The sequence below is a fragment of the Rhipicephalus sanguineus genome, chromosome 6 (assembly GCF_013339695.2).
Source record: "Rhipicephalus sanguineus isolate Rsan-2018 chromosome 6, BIME_Rsan_1.4, whole genome shotgun sequence".
NCBI lineage: Eukaryota > Metazoa > Arthropoda > Arachnida > Ixodida > Ixodidae > Rhipicephalus > Rhipicephalus sanguineus.
Window position 1 is genome coordinate 17,259,867 of NC_051181.1, and position 14,517 is coordinate 17,274,383.

A 14,517-nucleotide genomic window follows, 5' to 3' on the forward strand; every position below is an offset into this window, starting at 1 on the left:
CGTGCAACAGCTTACCCTATGTCTTTCAAAAATTATGACAAATCGGAACATTTTCGAAGCATATGTTTTGACGCCTTCTGCACATCCTTCTAAGGCCTCACAGCAAAGTTACTTGAACACGGGCATGAGCTGGCGCTCTCATGTATAATTCGTTCAGGTGACCTGTCGGCGGGTTCAGGTGACGCACTTCCACATTCATCACCCTCAACACAGATTGTAACCAGGCAGGCATTATCTACGCTTTCAGTAGTTGAGTTTTGTGCTGAAAAGTTACTTTCATTATTTTGCATCGAGGCGGTCTGGCGAAAAAGCGGCTCAACTGCAGCATGAAGTCGGCGATGTTTTTGCCGACGCGATAGAGAGCCGATAGCTTTCTTTTTTCTTTCCATATGGCAGACCCTTTCGCGCGGAAATCTAAAAATGACACTTACGTCTGTTGGGTGTCTGGAAATGAGGTCCTGTAGTTTTGACACGAAAAAATAGCAGGACGAACAAGAAGCACATTCCGAAAAGACGGAGAAAGGATATTCAACTTGAAACGCTTGAAACTATACTACGCAGTTATCGTCGGCGGCTTCGGTGGAAAGAGAGCGAGATAAGAGCGAGAGTGGCGAGAGCGCCAGAGCGGCGTCACGGGCGGCCAATGAGAGGGCACGACACGATGACGTAGAATGACGGAGTATGTGGCGACCAATGGCGACCATGGGTGGCGACATGTCTCGACCATGGCCTCCGAGATGGGGGACGCGCTCGCTATCTCGGAGGCCATGTCTCGCCTCTCGACGGCGGGAGGGTGAGGCGAGGTTGTGGAGAGGAAAAGACGCGTTTCTTCCGCCCTCGCTAGGAGCGCGCCTCGGCAAGCATGGTCTGCGCGCGAACGCTCGAAGGGTCCGGGGGCACTCTCGATCCCCATACTGCCCATACATTGTATCACATTTTATTTCATCAATTAAGCGATGGTGATCGATGTTCGGCGAATGATTTTGTATCCTTCACGTGCATGGTGGGCTAAAAGATGGGAAAATTTGGTTTACCGATCTTCACATGTTAAAATGGGGAGAAATATAAACCCGCTACCCTTTCTTTTTATTGCGCATGCGGTTCAGGCGACCAATATTTGCGATTACGAACGTATACGAGCGACCGAAGTTCATATGTGCGCATTTTAATGGCAAAAGCTCTAGAAAAAAATGTTCACTAAACGTTTTAAAAAGACTTCTTGTAAAAAACGTTTTTTAAACGTCTTCTAAAAAGCTTCTTGTGAAAAACGTTTATTCAACGTTGCATAATATACCTAGATGTCTGTATACCTTTTTTAGTCGTTTCAAGAAGTTTTTTAGAGGTTTTGTGTTTCGTGGGAACCGTCTCTTACTTATTTCTATCACGGGCGTGTTCAACTTTCCATTGTTGTCCCTAAAACCCAAGGCTTCATGTAGACTCGTGCCCACACGTATCCCTGGGTAAATATCGCCACATTCAATCAGTACATGTTCCATCGTTTCCTTAGTTCCCCCGCCAGCATGTACATTGTTCTTCTTCGTTACTGAATCTCGCTTTATAACTACGCGTTCTAAGGCAGCCCGACCTTGCTTCAAACAGTAAAGCGCTTCCCCTTGAATTATCATGGATCTCAACGCTACGCCAGCGCCACCTCTCGCGACGGCGACAAAGAGAGAGAGAGTGATTCGTGAAGGAAATGAAAAGGGGCGCTATTTTCTGCCTCCCGTTAAAGTCCCTCAGGGACTTTACCTCCCGTCGTGGGGGCACGGCTGAGCGCCCTTAGGAATGGGGAAGGGGAAGTAAAGATGATAGAAGAAAGGAAGATAGAAGGAGTGATTAGCGTGGCAAGAGTGTCTTGTCCACGAAGGCGGGAGCACGAAGCCAAAGGGCTCGTCTATAAAGGGGTATTCAGACGGGGGAGGAATGCTCGGGGGAGACGGGGGGTTGCGTATCACGTGACCGCGACGTTACGGATTAACGACTGGGCGTGACCCCCCCGCGCCTCCTCGGAGGAGACGGGGACGTTTTCCCCGAAAGGACAAACGATCCCCATGCGGTGGGGGATGTGGCGGAATTTCGGGCTCTTGTTTGGCCACATTGTTGCACTTGCTCCTGCAGAGAGCGGCAGTGGTTGTCCAGTCTGCAGCTGGATGGTCGTCTGCAGCTCGTCAAACGGGTGGTGCAAGCCACCAGAGTAGTCTAGTAACACTGGTCTCCCCCTCCGTTTGCCTCGTCCGTGTGAGTGGGGGGCATTTGTGGAGACTTCTCCTCGCGAGCTGACGTCACTAGGCTCCGCCTTTACCCCCCGAGCATTTCTCCCCCGTCTGAATACCCCTTAAGGTGGCGAGGTCCGCAGAAGCCGCAAACTCGAGGAAGGCTCGCAGGGCTTGTAGCTTTGACAGTGCGGGAAAGAGAAAGTCCTCCACCGTTGTGGCAGGGAGACTGAGCAGGCGATAGCGGCGCGCCATCAAGCGTCGTTCAGCGGCCAGGGCAGGGCAGGCGCAAATTATATGGTCCAAAGTTTCGTCGTCACCGCATCTGCGGCACGCAGGCGATGAGCAGCGACCCTTGGAAAACATGCGTGCCGCAGGCCAAGCGCTGCCGGTCCGCAGGCGAAGCAGTAGCCACCGCTCGCGTCTCTCCAGGCCGGTCTCTGGTAGGGGTGGCGGTGGTTTGCCGCTTGCCACCCGCGTGTCAGGGTGGGCCGCTGGAAGCAGCTGCCGCAGTCGTTGCCGGGAGTAGTCCGACAGGGCTACCGCCTTGGTGACTGGGGTGTCGCTGTGGTGTGCTGCCTTAAGGCGCGTTTACACTAGAACGACACGACACCGATTTCGGTCTGCCGACGGTCGCCGGGAGTGTCTTTTGTCCTGCCGTCGTCCTATTTACACTGAAACGACGCCAACAACCGGCCGATCGTCTGTGAAAGACGCAGTCCGCGTCTTATGGTGCTCCCAGCCTCTCGTCGGCCGATTCTCTTGTCACACAGAAGGCGCGCACAGCGACACCGACTAAACTTGCGCGCTAAAGTTGAAAACGGGGGAACACCTGCAGCTCATTTCGGCCGCCCTCCCTCCCTCTACCATTGTCCCTATCGGGGTAGCTGCGCGGCCCCCGCCACCCCTTCCGGCGTCGGGGAGCGGGGGTGCGGACAAAGGGAAGCAAAGAAAAGACGTCGGAGGGGTGCGCGAGATGCCCATTGTCAAATGCCCGAGTATGTCGAGGGGGATCTCCCCCAAGATCTACCCCTTCGACGTTCGAAGCAACGACATGGGAAAATTTTCGCTCGGCCACCGATCTCCCGAAGACCTCCCGACGACACGTCGGCCGATACGTTCTGCTGGTGTTTTTGGTCTGCCATCATGTTACACTACTACGACATGCTGTCTTTGGAGGCGTCGGCGTCGTTGTCGGCCTAGTGTGACCACACGGTCCGGCGACATCGTCGGCGGGCGACTCGTCGGACGACCGTCTGCGTCTGCCTCGTGTCGGTGTCGTGTCGCTCTAGTGTAAACGCGCCTTTAGCGGCGGCGTCAGCCTCCTCGTTACCGGCTATCCCAACGTGCGAGGGAAGCCAGTGAAGGGACAGACGCACACCGCTAGTTTCGATGGCGGTTAGCTTGGCGTGCAGTAACGCCACGGTAATGCCGGCTTGATCTGGCTGCAGCAGCGCTTGTAGGGCTGGCCGGGAGTCGCACAGGATCGCCACGGGCAGCTGGGGTGGCATTGCAGCGAGGTAGTCAGCTGCCAAGTGAAGGCCAGCCAATTCTGCTGCGGTGGAGCTGGCGTGGAAGGGAAGGCGACACTGGATGGTCGTCCCAGTCGTTGGTATGACACAGGCAGCCGCGGCCGAGCGGGGGCTGTCCCGGACTGACCCGTCCGTGAACACCAGGAGGTGCCCCCGCAGCCTGTCGTAGAGCTTCGCCACGGCTGACTGGTGGAGCTCGCACACCGGTGTTAGCCTTTTGCTGAGGTTGCCCAGCTCCAAATGCACGTCCAGAGGCTGCTGGTGTGGTGGAGGGGGCTGGATAGGACAGGAAGCCGCGGGCACCAGTACTTCATAGAGTGTGCAGATTTGTCCCATAGCTGGTCGGCTCCGCAGTCTCCGTAGGAGGGCATCGCCCCCTGGGGCCCTGTGGAGACGGTCCACATGATGCAGCGCCTGTCGCAGCATAAGGAGAGACAGCGGCCACGTCTGGGCCTCTGCCAATGAAGCAGCCACGGGCGACTGGCGCGGGAGTCCCATGAAGCGCCGAATCGCCATGCGGTGTTGCCGCTCCAACTGCTCCTTGCGGTGTTGCACCAGCTGCACCAGAGGCAGTGCGTAGGTTTGCACTGCCGTTGCAGCCCCCTGGTAGAGCTGAAGTGCCAGTCGCGGGGTGCACCCTTGGCCCCTGCTCAACAGCTTGCCCACAGCAGTCTGAACCCTGGTGGCCTTGAAGGTCGCGAGTTTGAGGGCTGGTATCCAAGTGAGGTGGTGATCGATCTTTAGCCCCAGGTACGTCACCGCCTTGCTCCACGGGATTGGCCAGTCTCCCAACACAAGCCTTCGGATGGCCCTCCGCGCAGCGACTCTGGGGTGAACCAGCAGCGCCTCCGTCTTCGTGGGGGACACGATCAGCCCGATCGTTCTGAAGAAAGAGGTCACAGCATCCAGGGAGCGTTGCAGGGAGCGCCTGATGGCAGTGAGGTTCCGCCTGGGCCCCCTAACCCACAGTGCCACGTCGTCTGCGTACAAAGAGCACTGCGTGGGGTAGCGCTTGTCAACCGGTAGCATTCTAGGTAGCCCTGCCAGCACCAAGTTGAACAAAAAGGGGCTCAGGACAGAACCTTGTGGGACGCCGGCTGTCACTGGCCTTGGATCGCTGACCGCGCGTCCAACTCTAACCCGGAGGGTCCGTCCGGCTAGGAAGGCACGGATGAAAGCACGCAGAAAGCCCGTGATGCCGAGTGCGTCCAGAGCACTTTCTTTGATCATATGTGGCAGGCCGTCGAAAGCGCTCTGGACATCCAGCAGTACAAGGAGGGCCACCTCGCCCTTGCTCCTAGCCTCCTCCAGGGTGGAGACGACGTCCGCAATTGAGTCTGCTGTGCAGCGGTGGCGCCGGAAGCCTGTCTGCTGCTCTGATAGGAACTCCGTTGCCCCAGCAATCCAACTCAAGCGTGCCAGAGCTATGGCTTCCATGAGCTTGCAGGCAGCAGAGGTAAGAGAGACGGGCCTGTAGGATGCAATGGCTGCACCAGGGCGGCCATGTTTCCGGACGGGCACCACCACAGCAGTCAGCCAGGCCTCAGGTAGGGTTCCGCTCTGCCAAACGTCATTGAAAGCCCTCAACAGGCGTTGTCGTGCAGCCACATCCAGGTTACGCAGCATCTGGTATGTGATGCCGTCGGCGCCGGGGGTACTTCGGCGCTTGGTTGTGGCCAGAGCAGCATTCAGCTCGTGCTCGAAAATGGGCTCCTGGCACAGAGCTGCAATTTGGCTGGCAGTCCAGGCAGGGTGGTGGCCTTGCGGCTGCTTGGGGGTAGGCGTGGTGGTGATGGGCGCAGGTCGGGCTAATGGCAGTGCCGCGAAGCGATCGGCCAGCCGTTCTGCCAGTTCTTGCTCACTGATGCCCAAGCGCATGGCCACTGCAAGTACGGGTTGCCGCGCCATTGGTCCGATGACGAGAGACCGTAGAAGCCGCCATGCTTTTGCGCCACCTCTCGCCTGGCTAAGAGAGTGGCAGATGCCCTGCCAACTCTGCCGTCTGCGACGGTTGGCATGTCGCCGGCATACCGCATCGACACGGTTGAAAAGTGTTCGATGATCTGGGCACTGGGCTTTTAGGTACTTTCTCTCAGCCCTGCGTCTGGCAGCCCGTAAGTTCAGGTGGCGGAGGTCTGGCACAGGATGGTTCTCGGGCACCCAGGACTGGATTGTGGCTGCTTGCGCTGCTGCTGCCACCAGATCCAGGAAGTCCTGGTTCTTCGGGGCCTCTTTGAGCTGCTGCCGGAAAGCTCGCCAATCGACTGTTCTGCACGGCCTGGTCCTTGGGATCTTCCCTCCCACCGGTGTGATGACGATCGGCAGGTGGTCCGAACCCAAGGAGTCAGGCTGCGTTGCCCAGTCATACCGGTCTCCCTCGCTAGCCAGGCTGACGTCGATGGCGGTGCACGAGGGTCGACCTGTTTTGCGGACGAAGGTGAAGGACCCGGTGTTCAGGACTTGCAGGCCCAGTTGATGGATAACGTCCACCAGATCCCTTCCTCGTGACGAGCAGGTGCGACTCCCCCACATGGTGTGATGAGCGTTCATGTCACCACATAGAAGGTAGTTGTGTCCGAGTCGAGCCGTCAGCTGTAGCAGATCGGCGGCGTTCCACCGCTGTCCCGGACGCACATACACAGAGGCCACTGTCGTATCAACACCACGTAGCCGCACTGTCACAGCACAACACTCGAGGGAACCCCCAGTGACATCGGCCACGTTAATGTTCGCGTGTGGTAGTTCACGTCGCACGTACACCGCACATCGTGGTCGACATTGGGGATGTGCACTCACCATGCACGGCGCGGCTTGGCACGAGTCGAGGATACATGACGTGGCGCTATGGTAGCCGATGTATCCGGGGAGTCGCAGGTCGGCCGTTGCTACGTACACCTCCTGCAAAGCAAGCACGTCATACTCGCTCCGCGAGAGGTGCAAGGAGAGGTCTGCATGCCGCCGCCGCAACGAGTTAGCGTTCCACTGAAGCACACACGGGCGGCGGCGGCGGTGGTTCCCTGCTGGTTGCAGATGATTGTTAGCCATGGTGGCTGTTAGGAGGGTGCACGCCACCTGCCTGAAGGCAGATGGAGCGCAGCTGGTTTTCAGGAGGCAGCAGGTCCGCAACCGCCCTTAAGAGGAGCCTCAGGTTTGCGTTCTCCTGATCAGCATGAGGCTGCGAGGTTGCCTTCGTGGGTGGGCGAGGCTTAGCTAAGCCCTGCTTCTTGGGACCAGCAGGCGGCTCCCGCTGTTGTGCGCCTGTTGGGCGCGGATCCTTCGATGGAGCTCCCACCGCTGCAGCGTAGCTCTTGCCTGTGGTCTGGTTTAGTTGATGACCACTCGTCCCACTAGAGCTTGACCGCAAGGCTGCTTGAGCCTCGCGATGAGGCAGGTACGTGGGAGATGACGCCTTGATGGTGGCCAGGCGCCGCTCTCTTTGCCACAGCTGGCATTCCGCGGAGTCAGCTGAATGTGGCCTACCGCAGTGCAGGCACTTAACCTTGCTGGTGCAGCTGGCGTCCTTCCCATGGTGGTCACCGCAACGCAGGCACCGCTCTAGTCTCCGGCAAGCTGCAGTGATGTGTCCATAGCGTCCGCACCGCAGGCACTGAAGTGGACGAGGCCGGGATGGCCTCACTTCGAACGCCATGCGAAAAAGGTGGACACGGGCAGGAGGGACGGGGGAAGCGAACCGCAGGATCAGTGATGTCCCTTGTCGCCTGGCTGCAATCACCGGCACCTCGGACGTCACTGCAGCCAGCAGGGCCTCGTCAGTGTAGTCGCCGTCGACACCCTGCACCACACCGCTGCTTTGTGAGCGGTCAGCAGGAGGGCGGGCAGTCACGGGTATTCCCGCGAGCTCCGACGTGGACAGTAGGCGATCCATCCATTCTGCTGTAGATGCGTCGGCTGCCACGATGTTCTTTTTCGTGTTTACTCGCACCTCCTTGACGCCGGGCAGCGCAGAGAGAGCTTGCGCAATGGCAAGGCGGGAGGTGTGGTGAAAGGAAGCACCGGCGTTGGCCGGTCGGAAAAGAACTGTGCCGGGATCCAGCGGCGACAAGGCAGAGCGCATGGTGTCTGCAGCTGGAAGCACTCCTGTAGAAGCGGCCTGAGTCGCAGTGGGCGGTTTGGCAGGCTCAGGGACAACGCGGGCAGTAGACGGGTGCGCGGCAGTAGTGGCCGCAGGTGCGGTGGGAGGGCCGATGTTCCCAACTGGTCGCGGAGCCGTCGAGGCGCGCAGGCGACGCTTCTGCGATTTTGAGAACACGGTCTGAAACTCGTTCTCGTTGGTGCCATCGGCGTCGGGGGTGTCGGGTTGCTCCTCGGCAACCACGGTGACATAACCGTGACACGTTCGGTTGCTACTGCTTGCATTTTGCGCGAGGCACCCTCGTCGTCGCTGCCCGACTCGCTAGGACGCGAACGCTTGCGCGTAGACGTAGTGTCCATGTCATCAAGCTCAGGTTCCGTGTCTACCGGCAGTGGTACGTTCCGCGAGTCGGAGACGAGCGCGGAAGAAGTCATGGGCCTACCGACTGTGTTGGGAACGCCGGGAAGGGCTGTTTGAAGTGCGGCCGAGGTATCCGAAAAGACAGCGGTGCTGACGGTTGGGCAGGAGGCTCCCGAGGTCGCCAGGCCCCTTGCGATTGCATCGGCGGCGGCAGCAGGCGCCGGTAGGTGAAGCGCTGTAGGTTGCTTGCCGACGACCTTGTAGAGTCGCTGCGCTTGTTCATGTCTCAACCGCACCGTGTTGGCGTTGGCGATAAGGTTCCACAGCATACGGGTACAAGCGACGCTCTCCGAACGCCTGTGCGACCATGTGCGAACGAGGGAGCGCCGTGCGCGTTCGACAGGCGTCGCCGAAGATGGTGGAGACTCCTCTGCCATGGTAGCCGTGATGACGGCTGCGTCAGAGACCGACAAAACCTGGCCGCCTCTCGAAGCTAGTTTGCAAACAGCGAGCGGCGAGCGTGCGAGGTAAAAGTAAGCCACCATAGTAAAAGTACGTAGTAAAAGGCAGAGTTGGCAGCAGTGATGCCAACCTAAGACTACGTTTTATCCCTAGATTGACCCTTGAAAATTCGCTAGATTACAAGAAAAATCCTTAGATTGTTCTTTTATTGTTATTATTCAGGCTAATTCACTTTTAAGAAAGTATTAAGACAGAGCGCTTAGTGGCCCAATTCTTCTTAGTCTTGTTAAAGTAAAAATCACCATGTTAACAACCATTTAAGGTCTTTTTTCTACATGTTCTGTGGAGTTGCATACGGGATGGTGCCAATTTCAACAGAGACAGATTTGTCTGTCAAGTTCACTTTGCGCAATCATTGAAGGCATAGATGTGATCATTCGGGTCAACTGCAAGTCTGTAGCGCCTTTCTTGTACTTGCAGCTTGCGAGATGATGGCCACTTTCTAATTTTCCCCATTTGCCTGTGCTGCATGATTTGCAGTAGATGTAAGGTGCGTGCAAAAGTATACGGACCAAGGGATCGCGTGGCATAATGCATCGACGCGCCATCTGCCGACGCTGCGCCTGCTGTCGAGAGCACCAGAGAATGCATAGAGGTGTGCGCCGTGGCGGTTTCGACCGACGGCGGCGTGGGGGTCGTTCCGAGTCGGCGGCGTCGTCGGCGCACGCCGGGTACATCATCGGCGGCGGCGCACGGCCACTTTTCGTCGGCGGCGGCGGCGCCGGCGGCGTGGAAACCGAAACCACAAGTCCTAAAAGCTATATTTCACTGCCTCCTCTTTGCTAAACTGGCTGAAATTCAGGACTTTTAGCACTAAGGGCTGAGAAAACCGCACAGAGAGATGTATTGAAAGTCAGAGAACTGGAAAACGTTTCGTAAATGTTTTGTTTTTCACCCTAGATATTGAAAATAAAAAAAGAAGGGCACTTATCTCAGCAAAAGGGAGAGTTGGGCTAGTTGGTTGGGGTTTACAGTGAACAGCGCAAAAAACGAGACACAATGAAGAGACTGCACAACACGAGAGCTGACTGCAACTAAATGCTTTATTCAAGCACAAAGAAAAGAAAAAGAAACGAAGGAAACAGAAATGCGCGCGCACCCTAAGCACATGACAAGAGATTCAGAAGAGTGGTAAGTTGGGCTAGTTGGTAATGATCCATACTTAATGTAACTGCGCAAAAAACGGACGGAAACACGAAGGGCGAGAAAAGGACAAACAAGCGCAGACTATCAACTGAAGTTTTATTGCAAGAACAAGGCAATATAAAGGGCAGGAAAAACCGAGAGAGGGCAAAAAAAGACAAAAGGCACGAGGGACCAAATCAACAAAAACTTTGGCCACATCAGGCAAGGCACGCCCGTCATACAAAACCAAGATAACTTAACTCTTTATCATGTATGGCGACAGAGGGAACACTGACGCAGGACTCAGAATTCTTTTGAATATGCGCAGCCTCAATTAGTTCTCGCGCTCTTTGGTTCTTATGCCGGAACAACACAGAGGTATCACCAAAGAGCAGAGTGCAGCCGCATTTCTTACAGTGGGCTGCTAGATAAAGACCGGAGTGGCCTTTCAGAGAATTAAAATGTTCTCGAAGTCTAACATTAAGGCAGCGACCTGTTTGTCCCACGTAAACACGTTTGCATGTCAAGGGTATGGAATAAACAACACCAGTGATACAAGATACATAATTATTGAAATGACGAACATTACATGTACCTTGCCGAACATTTTGCTGGTTTGCGATTCGTCTGTCTACTTTGGCGCATAAAGTGGACAACTTGTTCCTGGCAGATATAACCACTTGGACGTCATATCTTGACGCAACCTTTTTTAGGCGGTGGGTAAAACCGTGAACATATGGCAGAACAGCAAATTTCTTATGCTGCGCCTTCTCATCCAAGTCACAACCATCACCAGGACCTCTCTTTATTTTCTTAATCAACTTCTCGCAGACCTTTAATAATACGTCCCGTAGAAAGCCTGCCTGTCGCAGTTTTTTCACCTGCGCAGAAAAACTGCTTTCAACCAAGTGCGTGCAGGTTTTCTTCAGTGCAGAGGTAAAACATGAGAGTGCAATGGCATTCTTTACCAGTTTTGTGTGACCCGATTTATAGTTTAGCAGAGGTTTCACAGACCTATGGGGCGTAGCACCAACACACATGCGTAGACGAGAACTGCAGCTGCAGATCCAAAAATTGGATACATTGGTCCTTTAAGTATTCTGAAGTAAACTTCAGGCCAAGACCACACTGCTCAAAACTCCTTTGGATGCTTGCCGAGATATCTTCAGTGCCCTTACGGAAAAAAACAATGTAGTCGTCGACGTAACGAAAAACCTCTCTGCCGCCATACATGATAAAGAATTAAGTTATGTTGGTTTTGTATGACGGGCGTGCCTTGCCTGATGTGGCCAAAGTTTTTGTTGATTTGGTTCCTCGTGTCTTTTGTCTCCTCCTTTTTTTGCCCTCTCTCGGTTTTTCCTGCCCTTTATATTGCCTTGTTCTTGCAAACTTCAGTTGATAGTCTGCGCTTGTTTGTCCTTTTCTCGCCCTTCGTGTTTCCGTCCGTTTTTTGCGCAGTTACATTAAGTATGCATGACAAGAGATTGCAGGCATACAGCAAATTTAAGTATTGTCCAAGTAAGCCATCTCACAATCGAGCAACGCAATCAATGGAGTGCTGACACACGTGTCACCATTTTTGCTGATAGCAAAAGCTTCAGCTATCTCTCTGATTCGCGCCTCATTGTGTCCAAAAACAGTGGTCGTGCGGCAGAACTCCGGTGAGCAGCCACAAGCGGCACAGTGGGCGGCCAAATGCGAATACGGCGCACACTTGAGAGAGCTATGATCATAGGCGTGCGCACAGGGGGGGGGGGGGGGCTAGTCACCTAAGAGGGGGGGGGGCGCAAAATCTGCCCCATACATTGACTTGGGGGGGCGCTGCGACGAACCTTTGCCCCCCTAATGGGGAACCCTGCGCACGCCTATGGCTATGATGCTCGCGCAGGCGAATGTTGAGGCAGCGCCCCGCTTGCCCCACGTACAGGGAAAGCCCCACGTGAAATGCAGGGAAAGTGTCCGCTCCCGAGCGAAAGAGAAAGTGCGCAAGAGCGAGCGGGTTTTATTACAACGCTCCCCTAGCGTACGTCGCCGCACGAAATCGAACGATTGCCTTCCACCAATGACACGCGCCATATGTGACGTCATTCCTATTTTATAACAGACTTCTTTTTAATGTGTACGTAAACGATGTGACTGAACTAAATAATGACTCTTCCATTGTAACGTACGTGGATGACACAAGTCTGTTCGTAACCGGCCATGATATTAATGAAGTTTTTACTAAGTCTCAAAAAGCCCTTTCAGATCTTTGGGAGTGGTCGAATACTAACTTGCTTAAAATCAACGCTGGCAAAACTAAAGCCATCTTATTTAGGGCTGTTGTGCCAGAGCACCTGACCGAACGTGGAAGCAGGGATCAACCCCTGCATGCTTTGTCTGCAATCCCGGGAAAACGGCGTCTTCGCCCAGTTGGCCCCGATATCTGAAACCAGTCGTCATGCCTTCACGCTGCTTAACGACTGAGAGCAGCATTCCTGGGGGTGATGGAAGGGACAGACAAAGGCGCTTCCACCAACTGCAACTGACGAAAGGCAGTCACCTGCAACTGACGAATAGCAGCGCACCGCAACTGGGAGAACTTGAATAGGAGCCAACACCTGCGTGCGGCTTCTGGCAGTGCGTCGCAACTGAGACTTCTGGCAGCGCGTCGCAACTGAGACTTCTAGCAGCGCACCGCAACTGGGAGAACTTGAATAGGAGCCAACACCTGCGTGCGGCTTCTGGCAGTGCGTCGCAACTGAGACTTCTGGCAGCGCGTCGCAATTGAGACTTCTAGCAGCGCGCCGCGACTGGGAGAACTGGAGTAGGAGCCAACACCTGCGACCGGCGGACGGTCAACAGGACAATGGATGGCTAGACGATTTAAGGCCGTGCCGGTCCGTCGAGGAGAGGAGAAGGAGAACGACTCGAACGGAGTCGAACCAGCCGACGTGGTCGGGCTGGCAGTCATGTTGCCTGGTAGCAAAAATATGTAAATAGTTTGTACATAAAATCTTTTCCTTCTTCACCTTGCCATTACTGACTACTCCGAGCACGATACACACCCGTGTTCGCACCGGCCACGCAACCCGAGTCCCAACAGCGGTTCCAGAGGAGGGATGCAACGACGCGTATTCCCAGCAGCGAGCCTGAGGGACGACATCGGAACCTAAAGGTGGCGGTAGCGATGGGCCACGCTACCTCATTCCTAACAGTGGTGGCAGCGGTGGGATGCCACGACCTCGTATCCTACGCCGCGCACCCGAAGGACGCAACCTCATTCCTAACAGTGGTGGCAGCGGTGGGATCGGCCAGCGTCAGCTACCCTGGTGTGGTGAGTGCCTGAAGTTTACATCTCTTATTGCCAGACCTAGCTAGCCCAAGTCTTTGTTAGCAGGTTTTGTGTAGACTTGTAACTTTGTTTGGTCAGCCAAGAATTGGATGGTCTGACCGCTTAGTTTAAGTAGAGGGTAAACGAGGCGGAGTGCAGTGTCAGTATGGACAAGTTCAATGTGCAGGACCTCCTTGAAATTTGCAAGGAGTTGGGCATTTCGGTTGGCTCGGCCAAGCGGAAACGACAGATCCTCCCGATTATGGAGGCAGAGAAGGTGACTGTCGAGGAGGCCCAGGAAGCTCATGAGGAGATTCGAACTAGAAAGGAGGAAAAGGATAAAGAGAAAGCTGCCGAGCAGGAACATGAGTTGAACCTAAAAGAGCTGGAACTTCGTATATCCGCCGCAAGACAGGTTCCCATAGTGAGGGAGGCGGTAAAGATGGAAGACCTGTTACAGCCGTTCAAAATTGGCGAGGACATCGCACTGTTTCTTGTTAATTTTGAGCGAACGTGCGAGAAGGCCGGATTCTCCCTCGAAAGTTGGCCGTAAGAGTTGCTAACTCTTCTTCCGTGCGAGGCCGCCGATGTTATAGCTAGACTCAATAGGAAGGACGCTGTATCGTATGATAAGGTCAAAGAGGCGCTGTTGCGCAAATGTCGCTTGTCAGCAAAAGCATTCAGACAGCGTTTGAGTCATACGCGCAAAGCTAGGGCATCGGACGAGGGCACGCATGGGGGAAGAGGAAAGATGGCCAACCGGCACGCAGAGTGCCTCGGACGTGGGAAAGGCTCAGTCTTAGCCTTAGTGTCAGACGGCCTGCAGGAAGTAACTGAGGTTAAGGATACGTTGTTCAGCCAGTGGGGTAATGTAGGTTCGGCCGAATGCAAAGGCCCAAGAGAGAGGTCTTTGCAGGGCAGTGATAAAGCCCCAGTAATGGAAGAGACTCCTCAGAGCAAGCTGACTAGCTTAGAGAGCGTCGCGGCTGTCGTTCAGTCACAGGACATAACTGACGAAGACCGCGAGGGTAGCTCAGTTCAGCCGTTTGGAGCTTTGACTCCACAGAGTTCCGTACATGCGAGTACGAGGGACGAGGCGTCTAGTATTGTGAGCCGCTCCGAGGCGCAAAAGGATGAGGCGCACCACAGAGACCAAGAGGTCGGGAAGCGTCGCGAGGCACAGGAGGCTGAGGCCCGTCGCGAGGCGCTTCAGGACGCAGAGGCGCGTCACAAGGCCCTAGAGGAGGAGGCGCATCAGAGAGAACGAGAGGCTGAGGCGCTTCGATGGGCGAGAGCGGACGAGGCGCTTCGAAAAGCGAAAGAGGCGCGAGAACAAGAGGCACTTCACATAGCGCGAGA

At 55.3% G+C, this 14,517-nt stretch overlaps 1 protein-coding gene across 1 annotated transcript; it reads right to left on the reverse strand.

Moving 5' to 3' along the window:
- Positions 1 to 427: 427 nt before the first annotated feature.
- On the reverse strand, positions 428 to 8,635 carry LOC119397115 (uncharacterized). Its single transcript, XM_037664556.1, has 4 exons — positions 8,114 to 8,635; positions 6,822 to 8,066; positions 3,696 to 6,643; positions 428 to 458 (listed from the first exon to the last, which is right to left on the reverse strand). Exons 1-4 carry the CDS (start codon positions 8,633 to 8,635, stop codon positions 428 to 430), a joined length of 4,746 nt encoding a protein of 1,581 aa, XP_037520484.1.
- Positions 8,636 to 14,517: the final 5,882 nt, after the last annotated feature.